Source organism: Dromaius novaehollandiae, chromosome W (genome assembly GCF_036370855.1).
Source record: "Dromaius novaehollandiae isolate bDroNov1 chromosome W, bDroNov1.hap1, whole genome shotgun sequence".
NCBI classification, from domain to species: Eukaryota; Metazoa; Chordata; class Aves; order Casuariiformes; family Dromaiidae; genus Dromaius; species Dromaius novaehollandiae.
The window spans coordinates 61,634,104-61,649,316 of NC_088130.1; the positions used below are offsets into that span (position 1 = coordinate 61,634,104).

The 15,213-nt window shown below is 51.8% G+C and overlaps 1 protein-coding gene across 2 annotated transcripts in view; it reads left to right on the forward strand.

Annotated features, from left to right (window-relative positions):
* The window catches only part of LOC112982202 (nucleolar protein 6), a 36,711-nt gene that overhangs the window by 5,515 nt on the left and 15,983 nt on the right, over nt 1–15,213 (forward strand). For both annotated transcript variants that reach the window (XM_026098421.2, XM_026098422.2), the window contains exons 10-22: nt 926–1,041; nt 1,487–1,664; nt 2,074–2,196; nt 2,710–2,858; nt 3,653–3,728; nt 5,010–5,150; nt 5,454–5,571; nt 5,790–5,944; nt 6,182–6,345; nt 6,833–6,985; nt 8,406–8,503; nt 11,828–11,952; nt 12,116–12,205. In XM_026098421.2, coding sequence (XP_025954206.2) covers nt 926–1,041; nt 1,487–1,664; nt 2,074–2,196; nt 2,710–2,858; nt 3,653–3,728; nt 5,010–5,150; nt 5,454–5,571; nt 5,790–5,944; nt 6,182–6,345; nt 6,833–6,985; nt 8,406–8,503; nt 11,828–11,952; nt 12,116–12,205 — 1,686 coding nt within the window. The remainder of the gene's footprint in view (nt 1–925; nt 1,042–1,486; nt 1,665–2,073; nt 2,197–2,709; nt 2,859–3,652; nt 3,729–5,009; nt 5,151–5,453; nt 5,572–5,789; nt 5,945–6,181; nt 6,346–6,832; nt 6,986–8,405; nt 8,504–11,827; nt 11,953–12,115; nt 12,206–15,213) is intronic.

Genomic DNA, 15,213 nt, shown 5'->3' on the forward strand with positions numbered 1-15,213 from the left:
ACCAAACAGGAGCTCTCTCCTTTCCTGTACCCACTGCCAATACGAGGCTCTTCTGCTCACAAACTGATGACTTCTGTTAAAAGAGTTGCTGAGCCCCATGGCCTGGGACAGCTGTGTGTCCATGGTGTGGATGATGCAGTCCTGCCCTGTTGGCTGGCTTCTGAAGCTGACTTTGTAGAGGTTACGCACTAACCTTCTGTCATGCTCACTGAATTCTTGGGACAAAGGAAATGTCCATGTGGGTTTTTTTTTTTTGTTTTTGTTTTTTAAACCTTATTCACTTTCTGTGTTAATAATAGAAAGCCTCGTGCCAGAAAACGACCTCCTCAGCCGTATGACGGCACCCTGAGGGACAGCAGGGCTGCAGGGGCAGGAGGGAGGGAAGGTGATGGAATGAATTACTGCCTAATTTGCTTCCATCACTCAAGTGAGCTGACACAGGCGGAGGGTGCTTAGACATCTCAGAGAAGGATGTTGGACATGGGGAGGCGGTTCAGTGCTGCATTTTAAGCCTTTAACAAACACCCCCAGCTCTGAAGCTTAGAAGGGAATTTTAAGATTTGGATTTAGTGCCACCTTACCTTTCCTGCTTATAAGATGGAGGGAAGCTCTTTTCTTCTTTGTGGGCATCTCTGGGTGAAGCCAAAAGCTGTTTAACAGAAATAACTGTTTTGGAGCAGAAGAAGCCTACACTGATTGCAAGAATGCCAAGAAGGGTCTAGAAGGGTCATATAGCTGGCAGCAAGCACTGGTCACTTAGCTTCCATCCTCAGCACAGAGCCATCTGGGATTGATGTCTGCTGGTGACTACAGAGCTGGGGTGACCATGGTTGACTGCAGACTGTGGTGACTGCTGCTGGAAGGATTTGCTTTCCACCTCTTTCCTCCCATTCATGCCTCTGCTCTGTGTCGCCTCTTCACTCAGGTCCAGTTTGAAGCAAAGAGCTCCATGGAAATTCTGGATGACAGCACTGTGGATGGCTTCCAGGTGCTGCTCATGACTGCAAAGCCCATGCTTAGAGCCTTTGACCACATCTTCCAGTGAGTGTCCTTGTGCTGGTGGGGTGATCCTGAACAAGTCTGTTCAGAAAGGAGTGGGTTGCTTCCGGTTTCATACCAGGGTGGATGTGGGACATGCCTTGTGGGAAATGGCCCCGATAGCTCTGCGATAGACATTGGTGCCTCTTGCATTCAGCCCTTCCGCTTTGATTGCCTGGACATTGTCTTGGGAGGAGGGGGGCTTCTGTCAATGCTTTGGCCTATGAGGAATGGTGACTGTCCCAAAAACCAGGATTTCCCATAGTACATCCTGAGAGAGTTGGGGATCCTGGCCTCACAGTGATGTAATGCAGTGCTTCTTCTCATAGCCCCCATCCTGGGCCAGGGACCCTCTGTTTCTCACTTTATCCATCCTCCAGCATCTTTCTCAGGAGGAATTTGGTGGAGGAGGCAGGAGTGAGCATGACTGGCTGTTCTCCTTCTCTAGCCTGAAACATGTCTCCAAGCTGCAAAGTGCCTGCAAGAAGATGCAGCTGCTGAATGAGCTGATGGATCGAGGTGGGAACTACATGGCTGCAGCCCTTCCGTTCATTGTGTCGCTGCTGTCCCGCGGGCTGGCTGGGAGAGCACTGCTGGTGGCTCACTCCTTGCCCCAGACCCCTGAGGTAACACAACTGAGCAGGGACTTTGCTTGACATTGCATCCCCTGTTGTGCTTGGGATCTCTTGCAGCACTGCTGGGTGCAGGGAGGGGATCTTTGATCACTGCAGGATGGAAGGAGTCTGTCCCCTCTATGGGGGGTGCGTACAGGATCTGAGGCTGGGGGACTTTACTAGAGTGCTGGCTGCAGCCAGGAAGACTTCGTTTGGGCAGAAGTCCCTGCCCAGCATTGGGGCAGGGTGAAGACAACTGTCTTTCTCATCAAGGAGACCAATTAAATGACTTCCGCCCAGATGGGCACCTGAGAGTATGTCCTGCTTAGCAGGAGGTTTATCTAGTGGTCCAATATCCTGGCAGATGCGACTCCAGCAAAGTCATCTCTCCTTGTGTTTCATATTCCCTGTTCCTGTTCAGTGGCCCATTGAAGCCGAGCCCCCAAAGCACAAAGATGTTGGGCCCCTGGCATTTGGACTCCTGTTTGTCCCAGAGTTTGCTGCCAGTACGTTGGAGAAGGGACCACAGGCTGATCGTCCTGAGGTAAGGAGAGCCTTCCTTATCTGGGAGAGGATGGTGGTGGATGAGGGAGATCTGTGCAGCTTGAGAGTGCCTGTCAGCGCATCCTGCCATGCTCAATGCTGGGTGCCTGCCATGGATGAACTGCTCAGGGCCAAGGAGCAGCAGCAGTTTGAGCAAGTGGCAGCAGGCAGACCACTGAGTGGCTGCTAATGTCCTTGAGACATCTTGGTGAAGTGAAGGGGGTTAGAGGAAGGCCTCCAGGAGTGGGGAGGCTTCTTGGTCTGGCAGGGGAGATGGTTGGCCAAGCAGGCATGAGTAGGAGGAGAGGGGGATGTGATGGAAATTTTGATGGGGTGGAGCCTGCATTTCTCTCCTGTTAACAGACACAGGCAGAAACTGGGCTGGGGAGCTGGAGCGAAGCTGGCACTGTGCTATGGCTGCAGATGGCCGTAGGGGCGGCCGGCAGTCACAGGAGCGCTTCGGCTGACCTGAGCTGTCACCTATGGCTCTGGCACCATCAATGTCTCTCTGCAGGCCCAGGACTTCCGGACCTTCTGGGGGGAGAAGTCTGAGCTGAGGCGGTTCCAGGATGGCACCATCTGTGAGGCAGTGGTGTGGGAGGCAAACACTGTGTGCCAGAAACGCCTCATTCCTGAGCAAATTGTCAGGCACCTCCTGTGGCTGTAAGTAGCTCTGAATAGGGCCAAATGGCAGCCGTGGCTGGGAGACCTATGGTTGTGGGGGGTCACTGCTGCTCTGCATGGCTTATGCTGCATCTATAGTGCCCTTGAGGTAACACTGTTGTCAGATCAGGTCTTGGGGGACTTTGTGGGTTGTTTCAGCTTTGTGAAGCAAGGAAGTCATTTCAGCTTTCTGGTCTGGATGTTCCTTGCTGCTTCCCAAGAGAATGTGGTGAGGGCAACTATGTGACATTGTAGCTGGCATTTGTGGTACTGCTAAAGGCAAGGAGGCAGAGTGGTTCTGCCTTTACAGATGGATGTTGAGACACTCATCACTGGCAGAGCTGAGAAGAGAACCCATCTGGACCATATGGTTTGTTTTATGAAATCCTATGAGACCCTGTAGTGGTCCACAAGGCTGGGTCTACCTAAAGCAGTGGAAAACCTCCCTGTAGCAGTTGAGACCTACTGCCAAAAATGAGACCCTCTTGTGAAGAATGAGGGGATTGCTTGGGCCTTTTTGTACCTACTTGAGGAGAGGTCCTGGAAAGAATGGCTGCACGTTGGCAGCTTTGGCTGTGAATCCTATGAAGCTGTGTGAGTTGCTGTGCCGCTTTGGATAGGCGGTCTGGGCATGGGAGGAATGCACAAAGATCATGGTGTTACCATGACTTTCCCATATAGGAAGGTCTTCCTTGGGTTTGGACTGGCCCTTGCCTATGGGTGCTGCAAGCAATGTCAGCATGGCTTGGGTGATGTGTCCTGGCTCTAATGCTCTCTTGTCTTCCTTCATGTAGCCATGCAGACATTCCTGAATCCTCTATCTGTTACACAGGAGCCCTGCTGGAGTCTGTGATCAAGACTGGACAAGAGGTACAGTTGCTTCCCCAGTTCCAGACTGGGCTGTAGGTTTCTTAGGGAAGGGAGGTATGGGAAGAGCTATGGGGAATTAACTTTAGATTTGTGGTCCTGAGGCTCATAGCTGGTTCCCAAAAAGGATAAGGAAAGCGCTTGTCTGCAAACACTGAGGCATCCAGCGCAATGCTCTCAGATCTGAGCTTTTTGTGTTACACCAAAGCAGGGAGTCACATTTGGGACAGGATACTAGTTTCTATTGCTTGTGGCATGAGAGGCAGTGTAATTTGTCTGTGCAAGCTAGCCTGCAGTGAGCAAAGCTGGTAAACCCATGATGAGGGGGATGCTCTTTTTTGGATTGAGGATTTAGGGGTCTGATCTCTACCAGTCCTTGAGGAACAAAGGAGAAATTCGCTCTTGTGGGCAGGGGTGTCTGACCATACTCCTCTAGTGGCTGTAGCTTCTGTGCAAACAGCCTGGGGAAGCCTGCAGTGGTCAAGGGATGGGATGGAGGAGAGAAGATGGACTATAGAGATTGGAAACCTCTTATGGGTTAGGATTTTGTCATTCACAGCACACCCTGCAGAGGGTGCTGCTGGTCTGCTGTAAAATCCAGACTGGTTGGATACATATATATAGCTTGATTCAGCCGCATCTGAGCAGTCCGTGTCTGTTCTTATTCCTCATTTAGGCTTCTCTGCTGTACTTCAGGGTGGGGGGAGCAGCAGGACAACAGAAATTCTCCTTTCTGTGCATCTTAAATGCCCTCCCCAGGGCTCTCAAGCTGCTCTGGATGTTTCCTTTTCTTCCTTGTTGTTTTTGCTGTGCTTCACAGCTCTGCCATGGCTAAGGATGTAGTCTGAGCAGTTTCTGTTAACTGCTGCTGGTATGCAGAAGGGAGGCAGTAGCAGTAGCATCTTGCCATGGCCAATACATGATCTCTTCTCACCTTCCAAGTCACTCTTGGCTTCTCTCTTTACAGGGCAGAGCAGCGGCAATACAGTTCTTCGTGTTGCCGTAGTGTTTTTACAGGAATTCATTTTGCTTGCCGCTTGATAAGCAGCCACTGGGATGCCTGTGACTGCTGGGTAGCCACAAACAGATTTGCTCTTGGCTTTCCTCTTTCCTATTTCTCCCCACTTGCTGAGCGTGCTTGCAAAAAGCTGCTCTCTGAGTGGCAGTCCTGGCTCCTTGGTGCTCAGTTGCCTCTCCAGGCAGAGAGGGAGGCAAGATCAGTGCCAGTGCTCATCTCCTTGGGGGCGGGAGATGCAAACTGAGAGACTCTCTGGGTGTCTGCAGGCCTCGGGGACCGGCGAGGAGGCCATGGTCAGCGTTGTCTGCTCGTATGATGACTTGAGCCGCAAGCTCTGGAACCTGGAAGGGCTGCCGCTGACGGTGACGGCTGTGCAGGGTGTTCACCCGGCGCTTCGGTACACAGACGTGAGTGCTCCTAGGTGCAGCCTGCGTGCTGTGGATACAGCAAAGAGCTGAGGGGAGGCCCTGGCCCTGCTGAATTTCGGAGTGCAGGGAGACACAGAATTAGTCTGTGCCTTTGTGCCTACTGAGAGGTTTTGCAGTACCTCTTTTATGCTGTCGCATCCCTGGGGCTGTCTGTGCAAAGGCTGGTCAAGCCCTCCGTGTCAGGGGGCTTTGCTGAGGTGGGAGGGCTTGGGGTCAAGGGGTGCGCTTTGCTGCATGGGCTCTGCTCACTGCTCTAAGTCCCTTGCTGATGCTCTATCCCAGGTCTTCCCTCCTATTCCCATGAAGCCGGTTTATTCCTTCCATACCAGAATCAGGAACAAAGATTTGCTGCTTCCCTCGGAGGACAAGCCTTGCCCAGCCTACATATCGCCTTTGAAAGGTAAGTGGGGAGAGATGTGGGCAGGAGATGATTCACTAGAAGGGAGCAGAGGGAGGAGGCAACACTAACTCAGTTACTGCTCTGTTTGTGTGTCACAGGTGGGACCAGAGCCCTGGCTCCCCCTGCTTTTGTGCTGTGACCTCTAGTCCCTGCTACATCCTCTAACACCTTGTTTCTCCTTGGGGTTCACTGGCCTCCTTTTGTCCCTTTGCCCTCAGTCGTGTGCCACATGGAAGGCAGTGGCCGGTGGCCGCAGGACAAAGAAGCCATCAAGCGAATCAAGGCGGCTTTCCACCTCCAGCTGGCTGAGCTGCTCCAGCAGCAGCACCATTTGATCTGCAGGCCTGCAGTCACCCATACCGATGTGTACAAGGTAGGGGAGCGGTAGAGGTCTACTCTATAGTTGCAGAGTGATGGTGCCTTGTTACTGAAGAGGAAGGCAAGGGTAGTTATGGGAGTGGTCATTGCCCGTGCTGGACCCGGTAAAGAACATGGGAATATTTTGTGCTGAGGCTAGGATAGTGCTGCATCTGTGCCTGGGGTGCAGAGTAGCACAGCAGCCTGCATATATTGCTGCCAAGCCTGACTTCACCTTCTGCCCCTGTCTCAGGATGGCTATGTTTTCCGTCTCCAAGTGGCCTATCATCGAGAGCCCCTAATCTTGAAGGAAGTCGTCACTCCAGAAGGGATGCTGAAGTACCAGGACACAGAGGAGTCTCAGCAGCTGGAACTGGAGACCTTGCATCTGCCTTATCTAACCAGCTCCCTGCATGGGTAGGCAAGGCAGAGTGTTTGGGATGCCTGGGTGTAGGACATGTCCTGTGGCTGCGAGCTGGTGTGGAGGTGTCTTTGGATGATGGAGGGTGATGGTGCAGAGAAGAGTTCACTGTAGAAAGGGAAGAGGTCCCTCAGCCTTCCTTGTGAGCCAGGAAGACTTCTGAGGGAGGGGGTGGGGGGGGAGGGCAAATGTGGGTATGGGAGAGAGCTGGTTGTCCTGCTTGTCAGATGTTTCCCTGTACCACTCACTGGTACAGGGAAACAAGTACCGAACCGCAGCACAGTTACAGGGGAGCATGTGGTAGCATTACCCTTTTGTTCTCTCAAAATGCAACACCCACAAGAGAGCCCTGTGCTTGTGCCACGGAACGCACGTCCCTGGCAGAGATTTGCTTCTCTCTTCTCTGTTGAATGCCAGAAGGGCAGTTTGGGTCCTAGGATGTCTCAGCTGAACAGTCATGGATGCTTTTCTCTCTCCTCACAGGCTCCAGCAGCAGCACCCTGCCTTTGGCAGCACCTGCCGGCTGGCCAAGCGCTGGGTCAGCGCCCAGCTCCTGAGTGACCACATCTCCGACGAGTGCGTGGACCTCCTTGTGGCATACCTCTTCCTCCACCCGGCCCCCTTCACTCCGCCCAGGTGAGGATGGGGAACCCAAGCTGACCGGATGGGGATTAACTGCCTTTTTCCTTGCTCAGTGTGCAGATAGGATGAAGGAGTGAGGAGGGATGCTGCCAGGGCAGGAGGTGCTGAGAGAGCTGGTCCATCCACTGGCATGCAAAAGCGAATAGGAGGACCCTGTAATGCCGGAAAGCTGTCCCAAGCTCTGCTGGGTGCAGCTGGTTGGAGAAGGCAGAGGTTGTTGGTGCTGCTGGGCCTCATCTATCCCTTGCCCCAAGTGCCGCTGTGCTGGAGAGTGAGTGGGGTGAAGCAGTGGGCTGCCAGCTGCAGTGGTGGCTGTGTGCTCACCTGATAAGGATGGGAGCCACTGTCCTTTTGGCCTCTGAGTACAGGCAGTGCCTCCATGGCACCATCACAGCGCAGTGGCCTAAGATGCCTCTTTCCAGATGTGGTGTACGTGAGAGTCTGGTCTTCCTCTGCTATGGGGCAGGATCAACTGCTAGGGGTGTTTTGTGCCTTTGAGGACTAATGGGACTCTTTGGCCTGTGGGAAACAGCTGGGAGAAGTAGAGATGACGGATGCATGGTGGTTAGCAGCATGCTGATACTCCTGGGTTCCCTGGGAGTGATGTTATGGTGGTGCTGGCTGCTGCAGCCTCCGTTTATCCTGGAAAAGACTCCCAGGGGAAGGGCAGAAGGCCAGCCATTGAAAGCTAAATGGAGCAGAGTGTTGGTAAATATCTCCTTGGGGCCAATTGCTTGCAATCTCTGGCAGGTGGACTGGATACAGCCCAGAGGGGGTGAAATGAAGTTAAAGGCTATGTTTATGCTCTGTGTAGAGCCCAAAGGTTAGTCTGTCCTGCACTTGAGATCCGGTTTCCTTCCCAGAAATAACAGTAGTAACTGTCTACTGCCTGGAAAGTTTTCCTGTCTCCTGAAATACTCTGTTAGCAGGAGCCCCATCTTCCAGCTGTCTTGTTTTGTGAGTGTGTTGTATTACAGGGAAACAGGTACAGTGAGAGCTTGGGCTGGTGTCTGTTGTGGTCCTGTTTGAGAGCCACACTGGAGATGGGAGCAGTCCTATCTCTGGTTCCCCCTTGCTCTGCCCCTAGACAGCAGGCTGCCTGGAGCTGCAGGAGATGGGGAAGACTGGGGGAAATGTTTCAGTCTCTTGAGGTTTTTCCTTCTTCTTCTTCTTCTTCTTCTTTCTTTAACCTGAGGAGGAAGGAACAAGGGGAAAGGATTTCCCTGTGTTCTCAGGGACCCAGAGAAGGCAAAATGCCTTGTACTCCTTCTGGATTTCTCTCTCAGCTCAGACATCTCTTTTGGGGCTGTGTGTGCCCTGGTTGTTGCTAGGTTATTCACAAAGCCCCATTCCTGCCATGGTGATTGGCTAGGGCAGTAAATGCCAGCATTAAGCTGTTTTCTCTCATCTGCAGCTCTCCTCAGGTCGGGTTTCTGCGCTTCCTCAACCTCCTGGCAACCTTTGACTGGAAAAACAGCCCTCTCATTGTCAACCTGAATGCAGCCCTCACAGGTGAGCTGGCAGCACACAGACTCTCCCAGGTGGCCCTGGCCACAGCTGTGGGAGAGCCATGGCATGAAGGTCTAGGGCCCTCCTGGGTCAGCGTGTAGTTCTAGGGGTTTTAGATATGGTGGAATGTCACAGCTTCAGCCTGGGGCAAGGAGGTTTTCCATGCCCTTGTTCTCCTACTGTGTTTAACTTGGCTTCAAGGTTTGTTTGGTTGTGGGGTTTTTTTGTTTTGCTTTATTTTTTCTCATACCTGCCTGTGAAGAGGTGATCTGGCTGACAGTTCTGTGTTGCTTTGTGGTATTACTGAAATCTCTTGTGAGCGTGGGCAGTGTTGGACTGCACAGTGCCTTTGAAGCCCTCTGCTCCTTTGTAGCCAGCCTTTTAGCTTGAGGCTTTGCCCTGGCTCTTTCTGGCCCATGCCTTTGCTTCTGTGTCTTGTAAACTTGTCCTTCATCTCGTCCTTCCTTGAGGTGCCATGACTGTTTTGCATGAGAAGGTCCTCCTTGTGCTTACAAGTGCAGGTGGTTGCAGAGTACCAGCATGCAGTTAAGGCTGCTGTGTAAACTGCTTTGGGCAGATGCAACATGGGGGCTGGGCTGGGCGAGACCCAAAGGGGAGTGGGATGACAGCCCTTTGCAGAGCTCAGCTGGGGTAGTCTGGTGCTGAGGCCTCTGCCCTGCAGTGGAGAAGCTTTGCTCCTGCTCTGTGTTGGCTGCCTGGTGGTTGCACTGGGAGAGCAATCGCCTTCAGCCGCTGATTGAGCTGGTGTGGGAAGGTGCAAAGCCTCCCTACCCTGCATCTGCTTTGAGAGCCCTGCTGAGCAGTACGAAGCACAGGCATTAGCTGCTAGTCCCTGATTTAGAAACCTGTAAGGGAAAAAGGGCTTCAATCATCCAGGTGCTCAGAGGCACGGGGGGAGGCTTTGAACTTTTTTATCTCGTGAGCTCTGTGGATCTCCTGGTGAATGTGTCTCTGGTTTCCAAAGGAGCATATTGGCACATACAGGCAAACCTGTGATCCTGGGCTGTTTGAATGTCTTGTCTGTCGATCATCTTTTTGAATAACATGGGGGCCGGAAAAGGCCATGGCTTGTTCGCTACACTGCAGACACGTCTCAGCTTTGGCAGGGGGAATAGCAACACCTGAACTTTTAAAGCTGATAAATAAGAAAAGTAAAAGCTGCTTGTGAGTGTTGTGGGCAACACTGGAGGGAGCAGCTGTTCCCATGGTTTTCGGTACTCCCTCGGCTCTTTCTTTTTTGAGAGGGAGAATTGTTTTTTTGGAAACTGATATGTTTCTACCCTTCAGCTTTTTCTTTTTTTATAAATGAAAAAATAGGAAGTGTTTTTGGCCAAAAAGCTATTTTTTCCTCTTAAAAACAAATCAGAAAACAAACTCTTTCATTAGCTCATAACCTCACTAGTTTCTAGCCTGTGTCAGTCTGAATGACTGTGCCTTGAACCACGTCTGGGCCTACATGAGTGTGGCCGTGTGGAGTTAGAGCAAAGATCCATCTCACCCTGCATCCTGTATCCAAAATTTCCCACAGGCAGATGCTGAGGAAGAGTGCAAAAACAGAGCAAGGGTATAGCAGTGCTCCCGCCAGTTTTCTCCCAGCCTCCAGCTACTTGCAGCTTGGAGACTTCCTGAGCTGGATGTAGCTTCTGTGAATTTAGTAACTAGACCCCAAGGGATTTTTATGTCATCAGCTTTCCTTTTCAGCTGTACAAGGTGGCTCCAGCATCTTCTTCTCTGCTCTGCCAGCAGCCCTCAGTGCTGCTTTGCAGCAGCAGCATCCCAGAGGTTGGAGAGGAGGTGGTCAAGGTTTATATTGGCATTTCCTTCTCTGTTGCAAGGGTTTATCTTCAAGGAGTTGGCAAGTGCCACATGATAAATGTCCGTTCAAGCCAGTGATCAGGCTCATCCCCTGTGTGAGCTGGCTCTGCACAGCTGCAGCAGAACAGCGATGCCAAGGAAGTACTCCGGCCAAAGCTGGGTGGGAAAGGACAAAAGCTGGTTGTACTGCTGGGCTTGCCACCTCTAAACCTTTCTTGGCCAGCAGCCATCCTTCTGGTGTGATGAGCCATCTTGCTGAGAGCCGGAGAGATACAGGCATCCTTCCATGGGGTGAGCAAAAAGAGCCACTTCTTGCCTCTGGTCTGAAGTGTTCAGGCTCTGCTTTGTATGTTGTGGGGTTCAGGAGATGTAGATCATTTGCCTGTGTTCTGTTGGCCTCCCTTAGGAGGGGATTAGAAGGGAATGGGATATGAAGAGGGGATAGTCTTGATTTTTCGATTGCATGTTTTTCTTTGAGGGATTCATCCTACGTTTGTGTCTCCCAGAGACAGAAGAAGAAGAAATACGCAGGCTGGGCTTGCAAGGAACAAGGCTCGTTGCAAACACTGTTGGATAACTATTAAGTGAGGCAGCTCATTTGTGTCCCTGGAATCTATCCATAATGTAGTCATGGGAAAAGATGGTGTCTTGGGGAATCCTTCTTTTCATCTTGCTAGTTGTGCCTCTGGGACAATAGCTATAACTTTGACTCTCCCCCACCTTGATGCACTGTGCTTGTTTGTGCAGCTGTGTCTCTGAGCCCAGGCAGGGGAGTTTGACCATTGTGGGACAGAAGTGGCTGGCTGGTGCTGGTGTGCTGCAGGGGCTGTGGCAGAGGTTTGTGTTTCCAAACTGCTCTTGCCCTGGCAGTTTCCAAACTGCTCTTGCCCTGGCATCCGTGTTTCCCACGTGGTCCTGGCATCTGGTTTATGTTGCTGCTGTCTGTCACATTGTCTCACCCTCAACCAACTTGGCCTGTTGTTCAGCAAGACTGATCTGTTGGATGAAAAAAGCACCTGTGCCCAGAGGCTGTGCAACTGTGAACGACTCTTTGGGACTGGACCTGGCATGGGCAGGCTCCCAAGCCTTGTTTTCCCCTGTGGAGGTGAACAGGAATAAGGAATTGATGTGCCAGGGGATGAGGGCTGCTGAGAGTCAAATGCAGACCCTGCTGCCTTGTGGTACGTGGTGGGCACATCATGGACAGAAAGCCAGGGGTGGGCTCTAATGGTTAATTTTTGGGAGTTGCTGCCTCTTCACTCTGCCTCCCCTGTTGGGGCTTTGAGCTTGAATAAGAGAAACAAGAAACGGGGGCAGGGCTGCTGCCCATGGTCCAGGCTGCTAGGGAGTTGGCTGCACAGGGACAAGCGATCAGAGGGTTTGAGCAGAGGATGGAAGAGGACAAAAGCTGATTATATTGCCCTTTCTTGGGCTGTGTTACATGGGTGTGGAGGGGACAGAGCATCTGATCCATCTGCCTGCCCTCTCCAGATGCTGACTGCACGGAGATCAAGAACAAGTTTGTGGCTGCTCGCTCTCGCCTTCCCATCATGTTCATTGCCACCCCCAAAGACAAGTGGACCTCGATGTGGACCAAAGAGCGACCCTCAGCGCAGGTGAGCTGGGGCCTTCCCTCCTTGCCCTGCAGTGGCTGCCAGATGGGGGCCGTTCAGTGGTCCCAGTGGTGCATTGAGCTCCACCGGCCCTGTGCATTAGTCATGTCCATTCCGCTCTCTGCAAACCCCCAAGTTTTACCCTCTAGCTCTCTTCCCTCCTCAGATCCTGCAGCGCCTTCTTGTGCTAGCCTCAGAGTCCCTCCGGGCCCTGGAGGAACAGCTCATGGACCCGCTCAGCAGCCAGGATGTGAAGGTAATCCTTTCGGGTACCTGCGCGAGGGTTTTTGGGCTTTGCCTGAATGAGCTGGGGGGAGGAGCTGGACACGGGGCAGTCTAGCCATCCTGATGTGGGATGGAGGCTGCCTAGTCAAGTCCTGCCCCCATGTGCAGGTGTGTCTGCATGATCTGAGCTCCCAAGCTGCTAGCCAGTTTCCATTTAATTCTTGTCTCTCCCTACCTCCGACAGTGGGGAAACTGCTCATTCTGGTTTCAGGCTTGTCTTGGAGCTTTGCATAGCATCGGGTGCATCTCCCCAGCGTTGACCCTGCAGTATGCCTCCACTTCTGGCTTTGCCTGAGTCAAGCTTGGTGGCAGATGCTGCTGCTGGGCCTTTCCCAGAGGCATTTAGGCCTGGATGAGCTTGCAGGTATCCTGAATGGACAGGAAAAGAAAATGAAGTCAAATTGGTCTGAGGTTTTGTGGTGAAGAAGCCTCAAGAGAAAGTGTTGAGATGAAAGAGCCCTGGACAAATCCATTTAGTGGTATTTTGGACTCTGGCTGAATGCGAGGTTTAACTCCAGTTGGAAAAGGTTAGGGGCTGGGGACGATAAAGGTCTTCACCTGAACTGGTTTAAAGAAAGGTGCATGAGCTACTTGGCTGAGCAGTGTGATTTCAGCTGTCTAGGCTCCTATGTGTGCCTGAATTGGGGTCTTTCAGCAGAGTTAAAATCCAAGCTGTTGTGTCTTTGCTGTATAGTGAGCAAGACTGGGGACACGGAGATCTGATTTTCTTTCTTGTCTTTCAGGACTATGAGCAAAAACCTCTGGCCTATACTGGTGCCCTCACGTATAAAATAGAAACGCTGGTTTTGTCCACAGGATAGATTTCTTTTGGGATTTGATGTATCAGTGCTTGACTGCCACTCTCGATGTGCCAGATGCTTAATTTCTGCAGTTTTAGTCTGATTTATGATGTGGATGCTTTTAGCTGTGGCTCTGTAGCCTGTCTTCTACAGGCAAGGCCAGTGACCCTGCTACATCCTGGGACTAGGATGCTGGTTTTGAAGTGCCAGTCTCCTAAGACTGGAGACACCTTTCTCCTGCTTTCAGGTCTACTTATATAGACCGTGTATGATTTCTGGTGGCAGTTGTTGTCTTCGTGCATTTGCACAGCATCTAGCAAAGTGAAGGCCCTTGATTTTGCTTGGGGCTGCCCTCTGGAGCCACCCTGGAGTGTGGCTGAGCTGAATGCCAGGGCTGGCAGCTTTGAGGTGTGACGGGCTGCCACGTCATGCACAGCTTCTCTTGGCAGCAGCATCCCATGTTCAAGAGTGCTGGGCGTTGGCCGAGAACTGTGAAGGGTTTAGATTGCCAGCATCTGGGAGAAGAGGTAAAACACTGTTGCAATTGGCTGTTTCCTTAGAGGAGTACAGGAATTATATGAAAGAGGTAGGTGCCAATGGTTAGAAGAAGGGGAGCCTCATGTGTAAGTCAGTAGCAGAGCTCAGTGCTGCATCCTGCTCTCTTCTATTTGGTGTTTTCTGATGCTGCTGCTGTGCATTTGGGTGCTTGGAAGCCTTTTATATTGAACCTCATATAATTCAGGAGACATTGGAGTATTTTGGTGTAAAGGGATGAAGGCAGAAGAGGAGGGGCCTGTCCTCATGGTGCAGATAAAGTCTTTGTTCTCAAGGAGTGTGTCTCTTGTGATGAGGCTGTGTGGAGCTGGCTGCTTTCAAATGTGAGGGTTGTTCCTGAATCAGTCTCTCGTCAGGCTGCCACAGCTCTTGGCCGGTGGAGGGAGATACACTCCTGGTCACTGCATACTGAATTTCTGCCCTCCCTTAGCCACTGCTACATCTGCTCCTCCTGTCAGGAGTCTATTGTGGGATGGAGGAAGAGGAAGATGATAACAGACAGAATAGCCGGTAAGTACTCTTCCTTTCTGCGTCATGGCCAGAGCAAAGTCCAGGCTGAAAAGGATCCAGGATGTTGTGCTAAAGGACGATTAGGGAGATGAGACTGCGATCCTCTTCAGCGCTTGGCTGAACAAGAGGTAAGAGAAGGTAGTCATTAGGGGGTAATTAGCACAGGATGAAGGTATAGCTGTAGAGATTTTCTGGATTAATGACAGACTCTAGATGATTTATGGAGGGGAGCCTCCTAAAAATTTTAGAAATGGTGCCATAACGCTGTCCACACTTGTGCCCAGCCAGAGAGTTGTTGCCTGCTTTGGCGCAGTCTGAGTGAGTTAGTCAAGTCGTCTTCCTCCTCCTCACTCTGGTTGTCCTGTGGCTGGTAAGTCAGGCACCTGCGCTGTGTGTTATTCAGAAATAACAGCTTCAAAAGCAGCTGCTCTTTGAAAGTGTCCCAGAGAAGGTGTGTTTGCATCCGGTGGCTGAACAGTTGTCCGAGAGGCCTTTTGGGAAGCAGTGCTGGCAGGAATCACTGATATCAGCTGTCCTCCACATGAATTTGTAGCTGGAAAACTGGATGGAGATGAGATCTCTTCGTGCTCCTGTATGGTAGAGAGGGGAGGCCTTAGGATGCCGTCTATCTAGCCTGTGGCAGACAGCCCCTACCTGGGCTGCCCTGCAGCAGCTCTCGCGCATTTGCTCATCCCATGACTGTGCTGCTGTTCTGAATGGGAAGGGTGTGTGTCTGGCTGCAGATGGGATCTGCAGAGATGCAGTTTAATAAGTAGAACTGGAGTTTGTCAAGCCAACAGGATTTCAGGTTTATCACTTCGGCTTAGAATGTATCACCTCTGTAATTGTTGCACTCTGGGCCATGCTCAAAACAAGCTCTCCTAGCAGCTTGGTTTCCTGCAGAGAGCAGTATTTCAACCATCTAGGCACTGCTAATCTTCAAGTTCAGTGCTGTGGGCACAGCACCTGCTCAGGGTAGTTCAGTGCAGCAGCAGAGTAGTTGATGCTGTAGTGGAAAGAGGACTGAAGAGATGAGCAGCAAAGAGGTGATGGAGCAAGCGATGTGGCCAGCGTGCTGGGACAGGAGAGTGAGTTTGGGAACAGCCTCCTGCCT